This window comes from Lepisma saccharinum, chromosome 8, assembly GCF_977018435.1.
Source record: "Lepisma saccharinum chromosome 8, izLepSacc3.1, whole genome shotgun sequence".
Lineage (NCBI taxonomy): Eukaryota > Metazoa > Arthropoda > Insecta > Zygentoma > Lepismatidae > Lepisma > Lepisma saccharinum.
The window spans coordinates 92,307,583-92,332,833 of record NC_139236.1 but is presented as its reverse complement, the minus strand read 5'-3'; the positions used below and the strand labels follow the sequence as shown (position 1 = coordinate 92,332,833).

Here is a 25,251-nt window from a genome sequence, read left to right as displayed (position 1 = left end):
AACTAAATTGTTTGAGTTGTTTTTCAAGTCCACTTTATGCACAGATAGGCTAATCGAGACTGGACTTCCAGATTGAAGTATGAGAGTATGCAAAATATAATGCTTTGGATGATAATTTAACCCTGCATTGGTCTGGTGGCATGTTAGAAACCCCATTGATACTATTCTGTATATTGAGTTACTTCTTACAAATTTAGGACAGTTCACTTTGTCCTTTTGTGTACCTTGCAGCCAACTAATATACTTTTGCATAACATTAGTGCAGTTGCAACCTTTGCTACATGTGTCATTGTCTCATTTTGATGCATTTGCTTCAGTTTTTGGTGTGACACACCATCACCATGGACCACCCTGTAAATAAATTCCCAGTTTCACCATAATAAGTGACCTTCACCGTCGAGAGGGAAATATTAAAAACAAAGTAGTAAGTTTGTCCAAAACTATATTTCCTGTGTCACATATAATTTTGAGTCAACTACCTTTATTGGATATACAATTCTGTGTCAAGCTAGAATGCATTAAGTAAGTCACTGTCATGTTCCTTTTAATACTACAACAAGCAAACCTTTTGTGAAATTTCAAACACCCAAATGGTTCATGTGATCTTTCGGTGGGGTACTCACAAAACTGGATCACTGAACCTTTGCTGCACAAGCAGGTATATACTTTACACGTAAGCCTCGGAAGTTGATGTGTCATATCTGATTTTAAAGGAGGGGGGTGGGGCATTTGAAGAGGATACTAAAACATTTATTTTCAATTAGAACCTGACAACATTTGTTATTATTATTCACAACATATTATTAAACATCACATTTATTATTTTATAACAGGTAATATTTCACAAATTTGTATGCATCATCATACCCAGTGGAGGATTGATTGATTTGGTTTATTTTACTTTGCTTATCTGCCTCTTTTGGTTAATTGCAAAGATGAGGATGAGTAACTATGTGATGCAATTGATGAAGGGACACTCATAAAGTTGAAGACTCATGCCCAGGGTGGGATTCGAACTCACCACCCCTGGCATTGTAGCATGTTATGCTAACCACTCTGCTACAGAGGTCAACCCCAGGGAAGAAAAAAAAACTTGAAATTTTTCATGTTACAAAATAATCAATTTTTTTTATAAATATAGAGTGAATAATAATGTATTTTCCGGCATAAGACAGTATCTTCTGTTAAACACTGTTATTGCTTTTGACATTATACATTTAATAGCAAAATGCTATAAAGTTTCCCACATTTTAAGGTTTTTCATCAATGTCTGTTGAAAACTGTAAAATTGAGTCCACTGTATTAGTTTTCTTTTTGGTTTGTTATATTGGTAACAAGGGTTTGTTGTAACACACCTAATAAATAAAGACATTTCTATTCTTTTCTATTTGGCCTCTTCACAACCATTTCATGCATTCCGGTTGTATTTTCTCTCAAGAAATTCTACAACAGGAAGTTACTTTACTTCGGTTCAAAGTGCAAAAACAGAGAGCATGCATCATCTCAGTGTCTGGCACCAGATAACAAAATGAGGTTGGGAACGAGAAGACTCATAATTGGGGGCAACTGAACATAAAATGTAAAACTGCACTTAATAGTTATTTTTTCTCTAAACTTCACTAGTTTAAACCACCAAACATCCAGTTGTGACTAATTACACTGGACAACAAATTTTAACTTTTTCTCTTAAATGGAAAAGAAAAGGCGATACTAATAGCATTTTTTCTGCTGATTTCAAATATGTTTACTGTTCTTCTCTATCGGGCTCAGATTTTTTGTTGGAATGAAATAGCATTACTTTATTGATACTAATACAAGTTACATATTCTGTATACTGACCTAAAATTTACTTCTAAAGGATTTTCTGCTGTATTTAGCTTGAGGAACATCTCTCTTGAGAGTCCAGGAGTAGTCAGTTAACATTTGTGGGCTCCATTTACCTTGGTAACAGTTTTCCATGGTGTATATTTCCTGATGGAAACGTTCTCCATGTTCATCACTTACACTTGGAGGGTGATAAGCCCAAATGTTAGACCAACAAATGGAATTTTAGGAGCATATTACATCTTACTTTCTGTAGTTATCAAGACTCTTCCTAACAAGTTCTTTGTAGTTATCTGTTTTGTGATTTCTGAAGAAATTCTTTAAAACCTCTTGGAGTGATCCCCTTGTTGCCACCTCAGCTTCATTCAAACATGTGAGGCACAGGCCTTCTAGCTGAAGTAATATCATGGTATTCCAGAGATTCTTTAATGCAAAAATCTAATCAATTGAGTTATGTTTCTTTTCGAAGTTGACTCACAGCAGACGCAGATCCATGGGGAGGGCGATAGGTATTATCGCCTCTCCCAACTGGCAGGTTTTTGGATATATTATTATACCTAATGTTTTTGAAGGCTCAAATGTTCTTTTATCACGTTTAATGTCGAGAATATTTTTCTAAGTTTGATTTAAATCAACTTTATCCTCAGATAGGTCAATCGCAACTGAACGTACAGTTTAAATTTTAATCCTAACAATGGTGCAATGTGCCTCAGAATGGGATCAAACCCAACACTCCTTGAGAATAGCTTTCTCCCCCTGACTGCCCATCCAAAAAGTTCAAGAAATAAATATTTACGCTCCAGAAAAATATGCATATGTAGGCCTAATCTAGTTTGGTGTCCAGGGTTATTTTTCTCTAGTACATGGAAGTCAGCTTCTTTCCTTTTTACAGTACGGTTAACTGTTTATACAAAACAGTGCAAATATAGGTTAGAAAAGCTTCTCGGTGAGGTACCCCACTGAATTTCTCCCCTCCCAACTGTAACTTCTGTATCACCGAAAAAATAATACAAATTACACAAAATATGCACAAATTAGTGTCAACAAACTTATTTATGTCACAAACATAAGGGAACCAGATATCAACTGAAATATTACCATTGCTGTTTATCCTGATGACAATAAATCAGTATTTTATCATTGTTGTCAACAATGCCATTGTTGTCATCAGTGATTGGCTTGCGCAGAAACATTTTAAGCAAAGCAAGTCAGTTTTATTCATGTTTTGGAACTCACTCTTGCTCCTATAATAGAGCTTAATGATAAAAATGGGTTACAACTCAAAAAAAAATTAGAACGTGTTACAAAAAAATGGAGCTTGATAAAGAAATTCTGACTTCATATTCAGAATCAGCTAACCAAAAAACATGAGAATCAGTGAAAATTATTCATTTAACAAAATCATTGGTGGCCAGTATTATTCAAGTATTTTCAGAAGTACTCAACTCTTTTCCATTTATGAAAAATGTAAGTTTGCATATTAACATCTAAAGTAATTTTATAGGTATTTTTTTTTAGACTTTTTTCAGATTGTCAACTTCCGAGTCCTACTTGTATGTCACAACATACATTTCATACACTGGATTCTCAAATCATAAACTTGTCAACTACAAAAACTTATGAAAAGATTCTTCGCTACACAACCAACCAGTCATTCAGAGTAATAGTCTCTACAACAAACCATCAACTATGAACTTTCCCTGTCAACAAAAGGATATTCTCTAAAATTACTACAAAAATAAGTTCATGTACAAATGCTATCAATAAATACTCTCTTCGTTTTGAACTATGCTACATGCCATCAGCCAGCTGAGTGAAGGACCATGGAACTGAAAAACGAAAAACTACCATAAGTTGTTGAAAATTTGGAACAGAAATACCATAAAATTTGGACTATATTCTCAACGAGGATTCAAGATCCACACATAGGACAATGGTTGGTGAGAGAAGTTCAAAAATGACCATATCATAACACTGTAAGGTGATGGTTGCACAAGGTAATGGAGTGGTAACCATGGTGACTGGAGATTGAAGAGTGAGTGAGTATGGTATAGAAGCAGCAACAGTAGGAGTGGTCAACCTAGGATGTGGTGGTCATTGCGTACACACACATTATTACACAGAATTACTAACAAAACTATATATCTGATTGAGAAAACAATATGGTTGAGCTAATACCACTTTGAATCGATACACATACAAATTCTGATATCCTTACCGATTCCCACCGATACTAATGTTTGAAAAATTGTAACAAAAGTTGAACATATTGACTAATATAGTGGTAGCTTATTACATTCAAATTATAACACGGTGGCCACTCTAGGACTATGATAAAATTCAAGTATAATTCCCAGTTTTCAAGGCAAACTTTCCAAAAATAAAAATCAAGGGTGCAAACAGATGTTTTCTTTCAACCTTATGTATTACTGCCTCTCACCACCCACACACACATATATTAACAATATAAAGGGTCCATGTGATTCCAATGCATCCAAAAATTATAATTCAATTGAATTAAACAGTGCATATATTTAATTTAAGGTGCGAAGTTCACATTTGCCGTTTCGCATGCGCAGACTCGAAATACATCTACAAACACAAGTCACAAATGTTATGGGATATCCTAGTCTATGTAAAATTGTTAATTGTATAATAATTTCAAATTTAATTAATCAATTCTGAGATATCTTGCAATAATCTCCCATCTGTCAGATAGATTGTTCTGCAAAGGACATTAACAAAGTAAATGGATTGAGAGAATTCCGTTTTATTTTCCACACAGTTAAACTGTGAAAAACTTGCCTCACGGCATTCATAGATATGTATAAATTCAATGGGATTTGGATTAATAAAAGTTGCAATTTTTCATGTACACAGAGCAATTCGCACAGAATTCCTGGAATTTGCGGTGAGTACCCACCCTGTTGCTTATTCCATTCAAATTATAAGCATCAATTTATCAGAGTTTTCCTTCAAAATAGTCAACAATTTAACCAGAATATTAAAATTAGGGCTGAACCGATACCGATGTATCTGTATCGGTAAGTATCAGTTAAAATTTATCTACCGATACCATCTGATGCCATTTTTTTGAGTCGCAAGAACCGCGACTAAGAGCAAAATTTGTCCTTTTCAAAAGTTCCTTCACCCTTCCTTGAGACAGGTTGGTAGGCCAATACAAGAAGTTCTGCATGGAGTTTTTCCTAGAAATGCTTGACAAACCCCCACCCTATCGGGAAGCACATGACAAGATCAAAGGTAAGGGCTTAGTGAAAGTTGGAACCAAACTCCTCAAAGGCATGTAACTACCTGGTAAAGGCTGTGTGTAAATAAAATAAATCATTCATTTCCAAACTCATATGGTAAGAAAGATGGGAATTTTTAAAATCAGCATTACTATCATGTTGGGCTGTTTCCAGGTCAGATGATTGTGGAGTTCCTGGAAAGGATGGGTGAAGGTCACAATTCATTATCTACATTCAAGCGGGGAGGGAGGGTTGTAGATTCAATGATTTCTTCTTGTAATCTTCCCTTCTGTGTAAGGGGTGGAATTCTTCAGAGAAGACTTCTCACTGCAGATCCTGAGGCAGAGGCAACTTCTGACGGAGCACATGTGGGATGCCAGGAGAGAGGGAAGACGGGCTTTCATTAGCTACAATAAATTGATACTTGATGGCCAAGTCTACGTCACAAACGATTATTGCCCCCACACTATCTGCGTTAGGACAACATCGGCGAGGACATGAAGGACGAATGTCTAGCAACTGGGGACAAAGGCGAACCTGGTGGCAGCAGATTGATGGATCACGAGAGATTAACGACCAGGAAAGGGTAGTTTCCCAGAAGAAAAGTGTTACGGAGGGTCATGGTGTGCACCACGGGGGAGCTTCAAACAAGAGGGCACAATTGTCAAGCCAGGACACAGCCGGAAATAGCAGAGACCCGTGGCTTGCATCCTCTGGGTCTGTAGAGAATTTCACATGAAAGAAACACCAAATGTCACAAGACATTTTAAAGTGGTATAATGCTCCAATTTGGGAGTTATTTAACGTAATTAATGGAATGTGATGTGATAAGTAAGTAACTAGCTTTGAAATTTTGTACTCGAATTTTTCAAGAATCAGTATCGATGAGTATCGGTGAAAGTATCAGCATTGGTATCGGTTCAGCACTAATTAAAATATCTATTCACAAAATACAGTTTTGCCACACAATGTTGTTGCCAAATAAATGGAAACTTCAAACTTGAAATAATTTCCAGGATAATTAGACTCTCCAAAAGTGTTGCGTGACATTCTTAAACACACAAAAGACCAAAATGACAGAAAAATAACGACCAGTATCAGTACCCAAAATCCAACTAATACTGATACCATTGGTACTGGTGAATACCGATACATCTTCCTTGACCCAGCCTTAGAAAACAATAATGAAAAACATATGATTCATGGTGATATAAGTATGTGTGGAAGTACACAGGCATACACTATTTCTAGTAAATTTCTAGCAACATTTTTCAAAATTCTTATTACACAAAGGCAAATAAAATATTGCATTACACAATAAATGCATATAAAGTGCTCTATTTTCTGGTAGTTTCAACAGTATACTGTACAGACAAGTTTTATCCTACCTGATGATATAAAAACCATATAAAGATTATACTGTACATATGTACAACATACGATCATATATGAATATACAATGGCATGTTTTAGTTGCTCTCATTAACTTGAAGGTTTTCCCAAATGGCATATTAGTATAATTATAATGAGGTCACCAATGCCATACTAACTTCAAGGCTGGGGCATAAAATCATGTGAGGCATCAGAAATATACAAGCAAAGTGAGAAAATAACTATGAATGCATCTTTCTTCAAAATGGCTCACACACATTTCCAGCTAAACATAAAAGGCAGGGTTGAACAATTCTCTACAACTTTCTTGCAGACACAGTCCCAGACTCAGAAAAAATTAAAAGTTTGTCATAATTTTTCTAACATAAATTAAGGTTTCCTCCCTGATGCATAGTGGTAACGCTGTTACCTTCTAATAGACAGGTTCTGTGTTCAATACTCATGGGAGGCACATTGTTGTTCGGATTCTGCTATAAACTGTAGGTCCAGTCCTGATTGGCCTCTCTGTGCATATACAAATTCCAACAAGTTCAACTATTTAATACGGTTTTGTACAATGAAATAGCAGACCTTTCCAACAAATAGCAATTAAATTTTTGTGTCACATATATCACAAACAAGAACTGCAAGTGAGTAAATATTGCCAACAAAACTTTTTAAAATATTTTAATATGTTCTAAATTTTTCTAGCAGGTGAGTTTAAACCGATATGGCAACAGTAACAGTGCCCATCATTTGCTGCTGACAATGGGTGATTTACGTAGAAGTTTCAAGCGAAAAATGCAGGCTCGACCAGGACTCGAACCCGGGTCTCTGGCATACCGTGCCATTGGGTGATTTGTTTATTTGTGCTCCAATCTGCTAGACGTGAATGTTTGTATTTAGTTAATCCTGGAGAGAAATTGAAAGGGTTGCAGACAAAACCTAAATCCTGTGGTGTTCTGAATGTATGCTTGTACATAGTTTAGAATAGTTTTAACCACAGTTAAAAAAGCGAATTTGCCTACTTGTATTATGCATGTATGTTAGGTGGGGATTAAAAGATTGTAATTAGCGATCATAATTTAAATTTCTCAAGTTTCAAGCTCAAGTGACAACATTCATTGCAAATGCAACCCATTTCAAAAATGACCAATGGCACTGAGTTCCATAGATGGGTTAAAGAAAAAAAATGAACATGAGAATTCATGATGGTAGCGGCGATTAGGTGCCAAAACTGGTGGGGCAAGGACAGTTTAATTATTTGGTAGACAAGGCTTAATGTCAAGAGGCTATAGTGCAGGGCCAAAAGTTGGTGGGGGCAACTGCCCCACTAATCACCACCACTAATTCCAGAACTAGTACTGTTTCAAATATAGATGCAGGAAGTGCAAATTCCCAGTGTGATGGTTACAGGCACTGCCTATTTGTATTCTACATGCATGGGATATTTATAATGACATATTTTACTGAAAATAGTTTCTTCTATAAGTAAATTATAGATAGCAGTTGGAAATTATTAGTATTAAAATTATCACATTATTGGATTTTTTTGTAATATCACGAAATACTAATGGTTAATACATGTATACAAATTAAAATTAGTGGAATATTTCAAATATTGTGGTATAACTCTTGATGTTGAATTTATACCACTTATTGTTTGCAATAATTTCATGTTAAAATGGGCTGCATTTCCCATGAAAATCTGTGAAATCCACTCAGTAAAACTGGTGATAGATGTTCACACATTTACACACTAGTGTGTAATGTCCTGATAATTCTTGGTAACAAAGTCAAAACAAACAAGTTTCACACAAATTTTGATTTTTAATATGTACCACAATTTTCATAAATGATTAAGATACCTCAGTAAATTATTACTAAATCGTAGCTAACCATTTAATCTTCAGCAAATGGGAGCTTCTCCCATGTATTAGTCAGAGGAAAAGACAATCTTTTTTTTTTCTGGAATGACTGGACTCTTAGCGGAGATGAAAGTTATACATTTTACCTCCCAAAAAAGAAATTTAAAGAAAGAAGAAGAAGAAAATTGAACTTTTACACAAAAATTCATATTCATCATGTCCCTGCATCCACCACAATAGACCGAAGTGAACAAAAAATTTTAGAAGTATGTAGCAGTGGCATATTTCTACAGCTATGCAAAGTTGCAGATGCTTCTTTGGGGAAAAAAATAATAATGTATAATAAAAGCAGTGTTGCTATCTTACAGAAAAAAATCTGGAATATTGATTTTGACATCGGCCCGACAGATGCTGAATGGACCAAATTTGCAGAGAAGCACTATTTGAAGATATGTAATCCCTGTACCCCAATTTTGGGTCAAAAGAAAAAAATAGAAAATCATAATTTTCAGATGATTTTGAAAATTGAACTTTTGCTGCTGGACCCCTAATTGTTGCACATTGCAAACAAGTATTTTTTTTTTGTTTTGTAATAATTTAAATGTAAAAGTATGTCAGCAAAAAAACTGTAGTTGAAGAGTAATAAGAGTAATATATCACATTCATATGTTACATCACATAATTTGAAGGGGGGGGGGGTGTTGTTGACATTTTAATGTTTTTGTTAAAAATAGCACCAATAAATAATATATTATAGAAATTTTACCAATAAAATGCAGGCTTGTCGAGGACTGGAAACTGTTTCTCTGGAATATTGTACTATCGCTCTACCATTTGAAACCAGCCATTCTGAAGTGCATATTTCGGGTAGTCTAATTTGAAACCAGCCATCTACTAAAAGGTTAAAGCAAGCCTGGGCATCTTGCATTTTTTTTAAAGAGAGTTCTCATGTACATGCATGCAACCGAGAGAGCAGTTTTGCTGTAGCATTGTGTAGGTAGAAAATCTGCAGTTCATGGGGTACTCATGAGTCTTCGCAAGTTGCTCAAGCCTAACATAAAGCTACAATCTACACAGAAAGTAAAAATTGCCTCACCTTGTCAGATCTATCGTCAGCTACACAAATAAGGAAGTGTATTCATGAGGCATGACTCCGCGGCGAGGGTAGAACGTGTGGTTCACTGAGTATCCCAGAAGATTCGTTATGTTGGACGTGTAGATGTCTGCAAACTTAAAAAGCCTCCTGGAGAAGTAACTTGGATTGTGATGTGTCCTGAAAACGCTCCCAAACTGCTCATTGAACACACACTTTGTCTTTAATCTGCAGATGAGAAAAAGGAGAAATGTAGAGATTCCAGCAAAATACAGATAAAAAATTTACTATTTTAAAATCTATATTATTAAACAACATGGATTTCCCCTTTCTGAAACTTGCAATAATAAGATGCATTGTCTCACACAATGATGGTTTTTACAAGCTTTTTAAAAATATTGTCCTGATATTTGTGAAATATTCTAAATTATCCATTGTGCAATTTTTATGTAAATTAATTACAAAAAGTTCAAACAAAGAATTTAGTTTTCCATATTTGAAATGCTGTTACATGTAACAAATATTTTTAAATTAATAACTATACATTATGCTTTATTGATATTTTTTTTAGCACCATTTACAAATTCACATATTTCATCATCCAACAAGTATGTACATAGGTGAAAAATGGGTTTTGCCTTTGAAAAAGAAACTGTAAATTAGACACATCCTTTACAAAACCACAGCATATGAATTATATACATATGTTTATGTGCATAAACTTAACATAATTTTGCATTAAGTATGGACTTCAGTAGTTTACAAAACTAGTAAAGTGTTCCCCTGTGCATAGCACCACGCCATGAAGGCGTATAGGGGGTGTGGGGGTAACGCCCCACACTTTCTAGATCCGGTCGTGAGTGGGGGTGATGTGATCAGTGAATCAGTAAAATTGCATATCATCAGTTGATACTGATAAGATACCTAGTACAGAAAAACCTAACTGTCACAATGACTAGCTTTACCAGCAAGATTCAGCTCTGGGAATAATCTCTATTGTATGGAGAATGTATATGTGGCATTCCAGCGTTACGTGACATTTTACCCACAAAATTTAAGGTTCTATGAGGGTTGTTCAGAAAGTTCTAAGAATCGGTCAGAGATGGCGTTGCAATCAGAACAAAAACATGTGCATTAGAAGGCCACATCTGTTCTGAATGTGCAGGGAAAATTTCATCGTCATCTATGAAGATGACTCCTATCGCATCCCAACAAACTGACGCCATCACCTTGCCTACCGACGCAACCTCCTTTACCTTCTTTGGTGGTGGGGAATCTGCATGCTTCCACTGCTTGGAATGCACTTTTGTTTCAGGCGTGTAGTGGTGAACCCAAGTTTCGTCCATAGTGACATAACGCTGCAGAAACTCTTCCTCTGGAAAAGCGCCAAACATGCAGTGGAAGTCACTGCACGAATGCGTTTTTGCTCCGGTGTAAGCAGGCACGGCAACCATCTCGCTGTAAGCTTCCTCATACCCGACTCTTCAGTGAGAATGTGGTGTACTCGGTCCACTGAGATACCCACTTCATCAGCTAACTCCCACACTTTCAATCTTTGCACAGTCAGCACAATATCATGGACTATATCGATTGTTTCTGGTGTGATGGCAGTTGGCGGACGTCCACTGCGAGAGTCATCTTCAACGCTGTCCTGTCCAAGCTTGAACAGCGTCGTCCACTTGCTAACAGTGGGAAATGATGGGGCAGAGTCTCCCAACACTGTGTCCAATTCGGCTTTGATAGCTGTCGCATTTAATTCCTTCTTCACCAGAAACTTGATGACCACACGAACTTCCTTTTGTTCCCTGTTGTTATATCACTTGCACTTTTGCTCCTTCACGTGTCTATGGAAACCAGAATATTGGAAGAGTAGCGATGAAATTTTTCCTGCAAGTTCAGAGCAGATGTGGCCTTCTAATGCACATGCTTTTGTTCCAATTGCAACGCCATCTCTGACCGATTCTTAGAACTTTCCAAACAACCCTCGTAGACAAGAGATTGGATTAAAATATTCATAATGAACTAATGTCATAGAATTATGAAGTGCTTTATGGTGTCTGGTAACAAGTGAAAAAAACTTGAGTATGATGGGATAGGCTGAATGCATGAAAAGCATTAACAAAAGTGTGTTGTGTGCTATGCTTTAAAAATGTAGCAAATATTGACTTCATTTGTCTGTGAAGAATATAGACTGCAGATGCTAGTAACTTTTATTGGTGAAACGTGCAAATTATATGCATTCATGAACATCTAAACCTTAATGCAATTAAAAACCATAATAATTTTCTTATTAATTCAATTTGTTGTTAACATGGTGTAGGACCAATTTTTGTGGAATAGCACATATTCAATTTACATGTCTGGTCTAAGTGTAGCTAACGAGGAAAAGCAATCAATCATGAAGCACACTGTCACTCTGAATTAACACTACAAACACCAAGGAAAAAGAAGAACCTTAGTAATACAAAGTATACTTTCTTTAATGCATTTTCTCACCTGAGTTCATCCCTCTCCTTGATCCACTGCTCAATGACTGGTTCGCTCTCTAGTCCAGAGCGACACTGGTAGTCCTCAATCAGCTGTGTCAGTATCTGCAGCCAGTTGAGGTTGAATTTGAACTCCTCAGAGTTTAAAGTTTCAATCTCATGCTGTTAAATGAAAATACCATATGTTACACATCTAAGATTAAAGAAAAACATACATAAAAAAACAATACAATTTGTTTATATGTGAGGATAAGGCAAATGAGAAGAGAAACAATGGCAAGCAGTAAAGGATGAATGATTTACAGCTGAGATTTATGGTAGTTACCAATAGTTATGCAGAGTAAAGTTCAAAGATATAAAGATGCAAATCACCTGTGACTATTTTCAATAGTTTTATCTTTACACCTGCTTGCATGGGATGGATTTGTATTGGTGATAGCATTGGGAATGGAACGGAAGACCTTCCGTCTTCCTGATGATTTCTAAGAAGGAGGAGGAAAAAAACTAAACTCTGTAGTGCAATAGCCCTTTTAGGGCCAAGGCTTGCAAAACGGATAACAATTTCCAGATTGATTCATTTTGTTATTTACATGGAGCATGACCAGTTTCTGTGTACTTCGCCTAAGGCAGGGGTTCCCTAAGTTTTTCGTTTCACGGTGCCCTTAGTGTTTCAAGATTTTTCCAAGGTGTCCAAATCAGAATGTAGGCCCATCTAACACTTGCAACGCTCAGCTGGTGTGGTTAGGTTACTTGCGTAGGTAAAAAAATAAACACATATTTCAAATTCAGAAACATTTTATGTGTAAAAGTACTAAATAAGCACATATTTGGAACAATCACACCATGGAGAATTTCAGTGAAAATATTGGAACATTTCACGGTGTCCCAGGGGTGTTGCGGTGCACACTTTGGGAACCACTGACTTAAGGGAAAGTAACTGAAGATATACACATTGTACGAAAAAAGGCAAAATACTGTTCAAGTTCACCTACAATAAGTATAGCTAACGTTTTAAAACTTACTGCTAGTTCCCTGATAATGGCTCCTGTTCGCCACCCATGTTCCAATGTTACGTCAGCAAGGTCACTGTAAGGATGGTCACCAAAATATAAAACATGCTGGCCATTCCATCCAGTCATTTCTTGCAGCTGCTTCACTGTGCCCTAAAAATATAATTTCATAAATTTTTACTTAAGGTTTCCCAAGCAACCACCACCGTTGGGCCAACCTCAGTTTTTACGTGGGAAAGGTTGGCTTTACGTTGGTTGGCAAATTGCCGATGGTCTTATGTTGGGCCAACGGTGGTTGCCAACATTTGCCCAACCATGGAAACGTGAGTCAAAATAAGTTTTAAAAACAACTTTTTAATGCTAAGACAACTTTCAGGAGAATGCTGAAAATTCTAGTGTAAAATAAGTGACATGTAACAGTGTTTCTTTTCGAATATTTCAGTCACAACACATACTGGAAATATAATATATTTTTAATGAAAGTAGAAGCTATTTTTAACTTGCAGTCACTCAACAGTCCATTGTCAGGTGCCATGGATGAAAGATGTGTTGGGGATTGCTTATTGTTTCTCTCTTTAGATGTAGTAGAACAAGAACATTCTTACAGGTATTATTGTGAAGATGCTTAAGCAATGTTATGTGCAGACTAAATTCCATGAAAGGTGGAAAAATAAATAAACTCTAGAAGGTTTTTCTGCTACCACTTGAAGGTATGATGCCTTGAAAACAATGATACCATGTGACTGAGAAAGTACTGTGTATTTTTTTTTCATAAATAACTTAACTATTGTTTACATTTGGCCTCATAATAAATTATGTATATATCAGAAAACAAACCTATCCATTCTTTAGTTTTCAGTACGTTGGCCAACGGTATGTTTTTGCATTGGGCCAACCGTTGGCGAACCATTTTCAGTACCACTGAAACCACTTTTGGTTACTTGGGTTAGCATACTGATGTTATGAAATTCATTTGTAACATGTTTCAGTTAACATTGAAAACATTCATGGTGAACTTCATGTTCCTCTGCACAATGCATCTGTTCCAGCTACAAAAATTTAACTCATGAAAACTGAATTCATGAGAAACCTTTGTAATTATGTAATTATTTCATTTGCTGCAATATTCTTTTGTAATAAACAAGTTATTTCTGTATCAGAACTACAATTTTACAAACACAAAAATAACATTATATTTATGCAGAACACATGCTTCCTTCTTTAGACACAATAGAAAAGTATTAGGTACGTGAAGTTTCGTGTTTCTGCGCTGCACAATTGGATAGGTTTTTTTAAAATTAATTTCATCATGAATAGAAAAGTGCTTTTTGCTGCAAACTGAAGGTTCGCTTTTCCCATTTTTGGTAAATAACAAATATTTAGGGCCTTACTGATCATCGCCTTCAATAAAGGTGTCCCAGGTTCAATACTTGGTGGAGGCACATAGTGGTTTGGATCCCACTCTAAAACTGTAGGTTCAGTCCTGATTAGCCTATCTGTGTTCAGATTGGACTTAAAACAAAACTCAAACTTCCATAAAGATCTCTCTTTGGTGTGAGTACACCTCTATTATTCACGTTTGATTCACACAACTAGAGATTTTTCCAGTTCCATGCATACCTGTATGAAATCCTAATACTCATGAAAATTGGTCAAAATATATACGCAGCAAATAGGGACTACCACACATACAACACAAGGGGGAAGAATGACTTACACATGGAACTGCACAATACCACATTCTACCAAAAAGGGGTAACAGATAATGGAATATGCTTATTTAACATGTTACCAAATGCAATCAAGGACACAAATTCATTGCCAGTATCAGGGGTGCCCACAAGAGCAGATTATGGTGCAGTTTTCCCCTTCGAGATTTTTGGGGGGGATTTTTTCCCTTCAAATAATATAAAATTCAACATATATATATATTTTCCCAAAATATATGTAAAAATTTTGCACCTTAAATGCACCATATTTAATCCATTACAGAGGTTGTTTCCGATCAATGGTGACGAAATTGCACACCTTTTGCAGCACCACCAAGCATGAAGAGAACGAATCTGCCAGTCGTGTGGGCACGCTAGACCATTGACTGTGCGTGACAGGTGTGGTCATTGCGTATCGGGAAGAATGTCGCCGAAAATCAGTGCATATTGGGAGGGTTACATATGTGCACTTTCCGATGTAAACTAGTTATAATGCCATTATAAAACTGTGCAAGGAGCGTGGATTCACTGTGTCCAAAAATGGCATATCACAGGTGTTGAAAGGGGGCAGGTAAGACGAGGCGTGGGATGATTCCTGTGGGGGTAGAAACAGGCCAACTCCCGGCCTGCCACTAGCTACAATTCGGGATGTCAGGGTGCTGGTCACCAGGGAGAATCCAGCCACACAGAAAAGAATCGCAAACCGGCTACAAACATTACTGAAGAGTGCACACCATCATTCACTGCGATTTGGTTTTGGAAAAGCGACACAATGGGCATGTTCATAAGCTCTTGCCAAAAAACATCCAGGAACTTCGCACCAACTGTCAAAAGCTTTATGAGCGGCACCTGTCAGGTGAAAAGTGGAAGTTCATTGTTACATTGGACGAGGCATATGTTTATCTTGATGACTGTCACAAGCATTTTTTTTATCGATCGACAGGTTCGAGGGACTTTCAAAGATGGTTCACTTAATGTAAGGAAAGTTTTGGGACAGGTTTCATGATCATTGTGGATACTCGTATACAGTGGCAAGCTGACCATACATTGTGTTGCCAAAAATACGAAGGTTAATTCCGATTATTATCAGGATAACGTCCTGACACCAGTTTATCGCCATGACATTCCCCATCTCCACGGGAGGGATCAGAATCGTGTGTGGGTGCATCAAGACAAGGCGTCAAGTCACACATCTCGCTCAACCTGCCTCTTCCTCCAACAAATGGCAGAAGAAACTGGAATTCGTGCCATTCCTTTCATAAACATTCCAGTGAAGTCACCTGATGCCTCACCGATGGACTTTTGCGCCTTCGGCCTACTGAAACGAGCCTTGTCTCAGAGAAGACCCTGCACCATTGAAGGGCTATGGAAAGCCTGTCAGGAGGAGTGGCTGAGGCTGGGCATGACTACACTTCGTGCCAGTCTCCTACAGTGGAAACTTCGCTGTCGGGCAATTGCCAAGATGCAGGGCCACCAAATAGAGCACTCTTGATGGTGGCGACATGGTTTCTCTTAAGGTAAGAGCAGTTTGAAATCATCACCATAGATCGGAAACAACCTCTGTAGATGAAAAAAGAAAGTGTTTAAGGGTACTATCGAAGAGGGTGAAGAAATATCCAACTCTTACATATTAGGCCTTAATTGACACATGGGTTCTGGGGGGGGATTCCGAATTAAACATTGGGGGGAGGGGGCAGTATCCAACTCTAGGTCTTTAATTATGGCAGGGAGGAGACAATATCCACTCTTCAATATCAACAGTAAGTATAAAATTGGAATGAAAATGTTGGTGGTAGGATTGAGTATTAAATTTACAGGGGGAGATATCAAGCTCTTGATAAAGTGATAAATGTTAGATTGTCAAGGGATTTCTTTATTGGAGAGAGAGTTCGAACATTAAATTTTGGAGACTGTATTTAGCAATATGGCATCCACATGCTTTTGACCCAGAACGTGCCAAAAGAGAAGCTGGAAAAGACTAAATATCTCAGGATCCTAAGAAAGCATTGACACCCCATTAAATTAAAATTCTTGAAAGCCTGCAAAGAAATGGATGCAAAAATTTTCTTGCTCACTTCCCTCGCAATAATGTATTGCAAGAATGCGTGTTTGGCACTTTACTGATGTGAATGTGAAGTTTTATACTATAGTTGTAATACAAGACATAAGCAATATTCTCGATATTCATTAATAAGATCACTTCTTAAAAATACAATGCTTTTGAATTCTGCTTAATTTAAAGCAAGTGCATAATTTGGAACAAAAATATATTGAATCTGCATTTCTAACTTCTTGTCACAGGAGAATTTGCACTGAAGATAAAATCCACATAATTATTGTTATGGGTTACTAAAATAATTATATTTATCCCAAGAAAATGAGGGGAGGGGAGTTATTTGAAAGAGGAGCCTGAGCTTAATAATTTCTAGCTATGGTTCTGTAATGTCTCGTGAAAAAATAATTGAATCGGTGATACGACTAAAGCATGTTATTTGGTTTGCCAAGGTTTAATTTTCTATCTTTCTTAAGTTGTGTAACAATTTGTGTTAAATGCTCAAATTATGAGTTTTATGAACCCACTCACAAACACTACTTATATGCATATTTACATAATTTAATTTGCGTAGGAATGTGACGACCTCATTGCCCAGTGACTTGTTCACTACAGTTAGTCAACAAACAGAGTGACAATCGGCAGAAGTGGGGTATGGTTGATGGACTACAAAGTGATCCTCCCAGCTAGATCCAAGGGATCCGCTCACTAATGACTAATGACAGGTCCATTCATATTGACAACTCTGCACTGTAAAAAGACATGTCAAGAATCAGCAATATGAGGCCATGGATGTTCCCAAGGTAAAATATTCTGGAGGTAAATTAGTCTCCCGTTCGGATCTCCGGGCGGGGACTACTTTGAGAGATCCCTGGACTAAGGATAAGATCTACATTAGAAAAAAAGTAAGTAAAGTGTTCCCCTGTGCATAGCACCATGCCATGAAGGCGTATAGGGGGTGTGGGGGTAACGCCCCACACTTTCTTGATCCGGTCATGACTGGGGGTGATGTGATCAGCATCACGCCCCTGACGGCCTTTACCCCCCAGGGTTTCCCCCAGGTACCCATGTTATTCGACGCTGGGTGAGCGCTGGGGCCGCTTCCATCGTTAGAAAAGTTCCCGGATTTGAACCGGCTGGGGATCTACATTAGGAATAAGGATATTAAATTTTTACCGGCATGGGGCATTTCAGTGTACAGTTAATGAGATAGTTAAGTATAAATTAGATGTAGTAGCTGTCCAGGAAGTTAGGTGACCAGGAGAAGGGAATTATAAAACTAAAAATTATAATTTTTCTATGGTGGTACTGAAAATCATAATTTTGGAACAGGCTTCTTCATAAATAATAGAATTACCTCAGCTCTTAAAATAGAATTTATTAATGATAGGATATCATATGCAGTTTTACAGGGTAGGTGGTGTAAAATTATTTTAATAAACATACATGCACCAACGGAAGATAAAGATGATAATACTACTAAAGATGATTTTTATGCAGAGTTAGAACAGATCTTTGATAAATTTTCCCAATATGATACAAAAATTCTGTTAGGTGACTGTAATGCACAGATTGGCAAAGAAGAGACATTTAAACCCACGATTGGTAAAGAAAGTCTTCATGAATTAAGTAATGATAATGGTATAAGATTAATTACTTTTGCAATCTCAAAGAATTTAATTGTGAAAAGTACCACTTTTAAACATAAAGATATCCATAAATATATATCTGGTATTCTCATTGATAAGAGAATATACTAGTATAATTGACGTTCGTACACATAGAGGTGCTGACTGTGTCAGTGACCATTATTTAGTAATTGCTAAATTAAGAGAAAGACTCGCAGTGATAAATCATAAGCAACAAAATATAAACGTTATAAAATTTTATACAGGAAAATTTTGCTGATGAAAGAATTAACAAAGATTACCAAATTAAACTGTCAAATAGATTTGATGTTTTGCAGGATTTAAATGATGATGAAATTATAAATGAAACAGACGTAAATAAGAATTGGGAGCACATACGTAATGCAATAGAATCAGCAGCTAAAGAAAGTATGGGATACCATAAACCAAGAAGAGCCATGGTTTGATAATGAATGTCACAATCTAATAGAAATAAGAAATCAGGCTAGACTTAGGTGGTTACATAACTCTGATGATACAAATCTAGCAATTATAATAGAATAAAGCAAGAAGTTAACAGCACGTTTAGAAGTAAAAAAAGAGATTACTTGAAAAGCAAAATTAACGACATTGAAACAAACAGCAAAAACAAAAATATCAGAGATTTATATAAAGGTGTAAATGAATTTAGAAAGGGGTGGCAACCTAAAGTAAACTTGATAAAAGATAAAGACGGTGATTTTCTAGCTGACCCAAGTGATATTCTAAATAGATGGAAGAACTACTTTAATGACCTTTTAAATGTTCATGTAGGAAATAAATCAGAAGTAAATGAAGTGCACACAGCAGAACCTTTAGTTCCAGAACCTAACTTCAATGAAGTTAAAGATGCTATTAAAAGGCTAAAGAATAACAAAGCACCTGGCATTGATTTAATACCAGCTGAGTTAATTAAATATGGTGGAAATTCATTAATATGTCAAATTCATAAATTAATTTGTTTAATATGGAATAAAGAAGAAATACCTCAACAGTGGAAATAATCCATAATTGTTTCTGTGTTTAAAAAAGGTGATAAAATGAACTGCAATAATTACCGTGGAATTTCTCTACTCTCAACAACATATAAAATATTATCTAACATTCTTTTAACAAGACTAATCCCATATGCTAATGAAATTATAGGTGATTATCAATGTGGATTTAAACGTAATAGATCAACTACAGACCAAATTTTTCACATCAGACAGACACTTGAAAAAAGTGGGAATATAATCAAAATGTCTATCAGCTATTCATTGATTTCAAAAAAGCATATGATTCGGTCAAAAGAGATAAATTATATAATATATTAGTAGAGTTTGGAATACCTAAGAAGCTTGTTAGTATGATAAAAGTGTGCACCAGTGAAACAGAAAGTAAAATTCGTGTGGGTATTAATGAGTCAGACAAACTTACAATTCATGATGGTTTAAAACAAGGAGATGCATTATCTCCATTGCTCTTTAATTTTGCCTTAGAATATGCTGTTAGGAAGGTACAAGAAACTAACGAAGGACTAGAATTAAACTGTGTGATTCAGTTGTTAGCATATGCAGATGATGTAGACTTATTAGGGGATGATATAAATACAATTAAGAATAATGCTAAGTAATACTAACAAATGAAAATGATATTATAGAGGAAATAAAAAGCAGGCTTAATTCAGGAAATGCATGTTACTTTTCTCTTCATAAACTTTTGTCTTCTCGTTTAATATCTAAGAAACTAAAAGTTAAAATATACAAAACAGTAATTTTGCCTGTATTATTATATGGATGCAAAACTTGGTCCCTTACTTTGAAAGAGGGACATAAATTGAGAGTATTTGAAAATAAGATCCTTAGGAAAATATTTGGACCTAAAAGGGATGAGGAGACAGGTGAGTGGAGAAGGTTACATAATTTGTATTCATGTCCAGATATTATTAGAATGATTAAATCAAGAAGACTTAGGTGGACAGGCCATGTGGTACGAATGGGAGAGGAAAGAGGAGTTAACAGGATTCTTGTTGGGAAACTTGATGGTAAGAGACCTGTAGGAAGGCCAAGACGAAGATGGAGGGACAACGTTGAGATGGACCTAAAGGAAATCGGTAGGGATGGAAAAGAATATATATAGATCTTGCTCAGGATAGGGACATATGGAAGGCCCGTGTTGCTGCAGCCATGAACCTTCGGGCTTAAAGAGGCTAGAGAGTTAGTTAGTACATTTAACCAATCAATGTGCTAGCTTTAAGTTTTTTTTCGAAAATCAAACAATTAAAAAATATGGACAGTTTTACATGGTATTTCATTCAAATAGACATCAATTAATACGTATTCATCCAAACTATTTTGGGGGGATTATGATGAATGATTTTAGGGGTGGCCTTGAGTGACAGTCACCCCTGTTTAGGGAGAAGGGGCATATCAAGTATAGTGTTCAGTAAAGCTAAGAAAAAGTTACTTTCGGTAGACACGCTGTCGTAATTAAATACTTTGTGGGGATTACTACCTAGGTATATGGTTGGAGGGTGCGAATGATATGAATTGGGGGGACACATGACATGATTTTGAGGGGGATGCACCATTGACCAGTATACAAATTAAATCTAAAAAAATTCCTAAGGGAACATTACACAGTACAAGAGTACATCGATACCATAAGTGGTAGGAACAACAGTAATATAAAATGAAACTGCATGCACTATCATCGGTATTTACAGTTTATTTTCCTTTGTAGCTCTGATTGCAGTTTGGTTCCATTTATCTAGATGTAAATATAGGTGACTATTTGATGCTCTTGTACTGTGCGTCCATTTCGATCTTCAGCCGAGAGATCGGGAGAAGCGTGGCGGGCGGCGCTGATGGAGATGCCGACATTTGCAGCCTGTAATGCCCGCTTATTTTTATGGACATATGCAGACATTTATATAAATATTGCAAAACGAGCACTAACATGTGTTATAAGAGTTGTTCAAACTGATATCCACCAAGTGCCAAGTGTGTAGACTTTCGGGGAGAATACATTGAATAGCCTGAAACTTTCGTGCCTGTAGCTAAAGTCCTTCTGGGTCAGGCCGAGAACTTATCAGCCACCCTCGTAACGTGAACCTTGCGGCTGGCATTCCAATCCTCTTACCGACACAACACACATACACACTGCAATAACACAAACAAGTAACTGCAAGTAACCAATAATAGCACTCTTGCGCACAGTACGAAATTAACACGCTCTTGGTTTACATCTGCTCGCCACTATATTCACAGCTCTGTCGCAAAGGAACAAAAAACTCGAGCTCGGAAATTTCGGATTGCAAGGAAGCTCACAAACACCATTGACTTTTAACGGTTTCGTCTACAGCGTAATCTTGATACAGTGTTGCACATTCGAAACCTCCAAACGATCCCCATCGACACAAAACTCTTTCAAGGATATAAACTTAAGCAGGACGTTACTGGTCAAAACTATGATTAAAATGTTTTATTATCTGTGGCTCTTTACATTGTTTTTTAAAGCGTATTTTTTTTTGTATATAAGGGCAGAACTTGGATGAATTACAGATGATAAATTATAACACAGGTTAGTGCTCGTTTTGCAATATTTATATAAATGTCTGCATATGTCCATAAAAATAAGCGGGGATTACAGGCCGCAAATGTCGGCATCTCCGCCAGCGCCGCCCGCCACGCTTCTTTCGATCTCTTGGCTGAAGATCGAAATGGACGCACTGTATAATATTGTAGAAGATGAAACAAACACAAATTCTATTTTATCTCTTGTAATTTATATGTATTATGTCTGTAGTTTTATAGATGTATTCTGTTTGTACATGTACAATGTGACAATTCCAAACTTTGTAAAAGTTGAACGGATGCTAATAAATCAAATCAAACACTATACAAATGTGTTTCCTTACATGATACCCCTCCCTATCCTCTCCTTACTCCAAAATAATATTTGATGATTTACGTTGTTGATACATTTGAAAAACTATTTAATTTCTAATTCATAAATGAAAAATATTGGTAACAATAATTTTTTATGTGTGTGTGTACCATAGATATTAATTTCCAGAGAAAATTAAAACTTTCATGTTTTTTTACATTTTTCTCATGTATATATGGGTATTGCTTGCATTTACAGTTGTTAGAAGCATTTAAACATGTTTCTTGATGCATTGTTTCAGAATACATGCCCCCTTCAACAGACATGTTGACAATCTTACATTAGTGTCCACATTCCATTTAAGTTCAGGAGAAAGTAAAGTAAATGAAAAAAAAACAGAGAAAGAATGTCCAAGAATACCAAGGGTGACAACATGGAGGGGCAAACAGGGCCAATTGCCCCTCCCTTGAGTTCAGATTTTACATTCATAATTAAGATTCGAAAATAATGACATAAAATGACTGTATACAGCTAGTTTGGATATTCAAATGTGCGCTTGAATTTTTCATTAAGTGACAGAAATGTTACTTGTTAATTTTGGGAGAAGTAAATACAACTAAAATGCAACACATAGCTATGAAACAGTAATATGCATTTATGAAGCCATAAGAAAGGTTTAAAATGCAATAATAATAATAAAAAAAACATGAAAAAAGGATATAATTCTAATTACTACCTCTGTCCCATAATTATTGTCCAGTACACTTTTGTTTGTTCTCCCATAATAATTGTCCGATAGGCAAACTGTGACATTGGTGTATACAGAAGAAGGAAATTAAACACGGGAATGAACCATACAACGTTATTACTCAAGGATCAGTACAAATTTGCCGCTCAAGTATCCAAAAGAACATAAATAAAAAGTCACCATTTTGGCATACCGGACTATAATTATGGGACAGAGGGAGTATGATTTTGTGTATTATTAATACACAATAACAATACTGATATTGATTACAACTACTACTACTACTACTGATTAATCAATCTAATATTAGCAAACTGATCCCTCTACACATTTTATAGTTGAAAAAGAACGTTCTACTTCCCCTGATGTAAATAAATTCTTGCCACTCAATCAATATTTTGTTTGTGTAAGCATTTGACACAGTACTACATGATGGCATGCTACTTTTAAGTTATTGCATGCAATGATAACATAGGACACAAACCTCGTAATAAATAACACCCTTTTCCAGAGACACCACTCTGTCCCAAAGATGAGTCTGATTTTTCTTATCATATATTCTAAAAGGCCTTGATTCCTCTGTGAAGAACCGTGGTTTCCTTGCTCGTACAATAATGACATCAAACATATCCGTCCAGTCTTTTCCTATGAGAAACTCCAATCCCTTATTCCTAGAGACAAATGAGAATCGGAACTAAGAAATGTTTCAAAAGCAATACCGTTCATCTTCATCTTTAAGAATAATCCACAAAAATTCCTGTATTATACATTTATCACCTTACATAGCTACCAAAATTACCTGATGGTCATAGTTGAACTTGTGACTGACTTGAGTGACATTACAGGGAGCTTTCAGACAGAAGTGACAGGCTGCAAATGACACTTGGAAACGAACATACAGAAATAAATGGAACATTTCACACCACTATAAAACTATAAGTTCTTCATGTAGTTTGTCTCTTGCATGTCGCTCAGACTGAACAGTTTTCTCAATACCGTGTATCCCTTCACCTTGGTCAGTTGGTGTCATGCACAGTGAATGCTTTCTACAAACTGGACATAAAAGTGTCTTGTGCATGCAATAGTGGCCATGCTGCTTGTCACTTTGGTGTGAAACCCATGTGTTGCATACCACCCGTTACTTAGGTCTGAATGTTGCCACAGGAATGTAAGTTCTATTGTGTTAACAATACCACTGAAAATTTGAGGGAGACATAAAAATTACATGCATGAATATATTTGGACAGGTAAAAAAGGCTGGTATTTCAGAAGTTAAAAAAATGCAATACAATAAAATGTGTACAATAATGTACTTAGAGTGAGATGGCAAAATCTTTCCAAAGAAAATTAGGCACTGTCTTCTAAGGAGCAGGGACGTCGTTAGGGGGGGGGGGGCATGTGGGGGCACTGGCCCTGGCAAACGTTCACGTGGCCCCAGGAAACTGTTCTGTATTTGCTGGAAATTTTACTTTGATGATAAATATTGCAAAATAATTCTTCAGTAAATTCTGCTTGCAGTTTGAAACACTTATTCAATTTTTCAATAGCACGAACCCAAGCAAGGCATTTCTTTCTTATTTCCCTGTTTCTTGCTTGTTGAACACAAATAGATGTATTGGGAGGGATGCATTTAATGGTTTTTGTGGTCCGCCCCGGTCAGGGAAGTCTTGAGACCTATTGAAAATGCACTTTTCCTCTCTGCTGCACACCAGATTCAGGATCCCCCCCAAAACCTGCACTTTCTCTTCATCTGGCCCTGCACTGGCACTATGGGCACCGAAAGGATGACACAAACAGGAAGATTTAGTTACGGGTGGCTAAAACTTTCTGCATTAATTATTTTATGGTTCAGAAAAGATATCCCCATGCATTTCAAATTCAAAGAACAGAATTCTATTGCTTGTCCCTTTTTCGGCGTGGGATAGAATGACATAGCGGTTCTTCTCACAGGCACTCAACCCTCCTGCTAATGACCTGCCCTGCAAGGAGGGAAAGGCCACTTTCTGAAAATTCGGAGAAACATAGAAGCGGTCGGTTCATCTGTTGATTTGGTGAACAGTTGATATCTGTCAGTTTGAAGTAGGATTTGTCTGATCGGTGGTAAACTTCTGTAAACGTGAGAAGATAGCATTTCGAAGTGTTTGTGATCTCGTTTTCCTACATCGCGAGTAAAATGTCGAATGAGAAGCTGCCAGAGTGTCTTCCTCTGGAAACAATGGATCAGGATCGACTGAACGACCAATTATCCAACATATTGGCATTCTAAAAGAGAGTCTGACTACCACACAAGATCTTGGGTTCGAC

General features: G+C 36.5%; 1 protein-coding gene across 2 annotated transcripts in view; it reads right to left on the bottom strand.

Moving 5' to 3' along the window:
• Window positions 1-438: 438 nt before the first annotated feature.
• Nt5c (5' nucleotidase C) overlaps window positions 439-25,251 on the bottom strand; it is a 55,389-nt gene continuing 30,576 nt past the window's right edge. For both annotated transcript variants that reach the window (XM_083127291.1, XM_083127292.1), the window contains 5 exons: window positions 23,432-23,618; window positions 12,913-13,053; window positions 11,901-12,052; window positions 9,408-9,632; window positions 439-3,653 (listed from right to left, as the gene is read on the bottom strand). In XM_083127291.1, coding sequence (XP_082983417.1) covers window positions 9,428-9,632; window positions 11,901-12,052; window positions 12,913-13,053; window positions 23,432-23,618 — 685 coding nt within the window. In that variant the 3' untranslated portion in view covers window positions 439-3,653; window positions 9,408-9,427. The remainder of the gene's footprint in view (window positions 3,654-9,407; window positions 9,633-11,900; window positions 12,053-12,912; window positions 13,054-23,431; window positions 23,619-25,251) is intronic.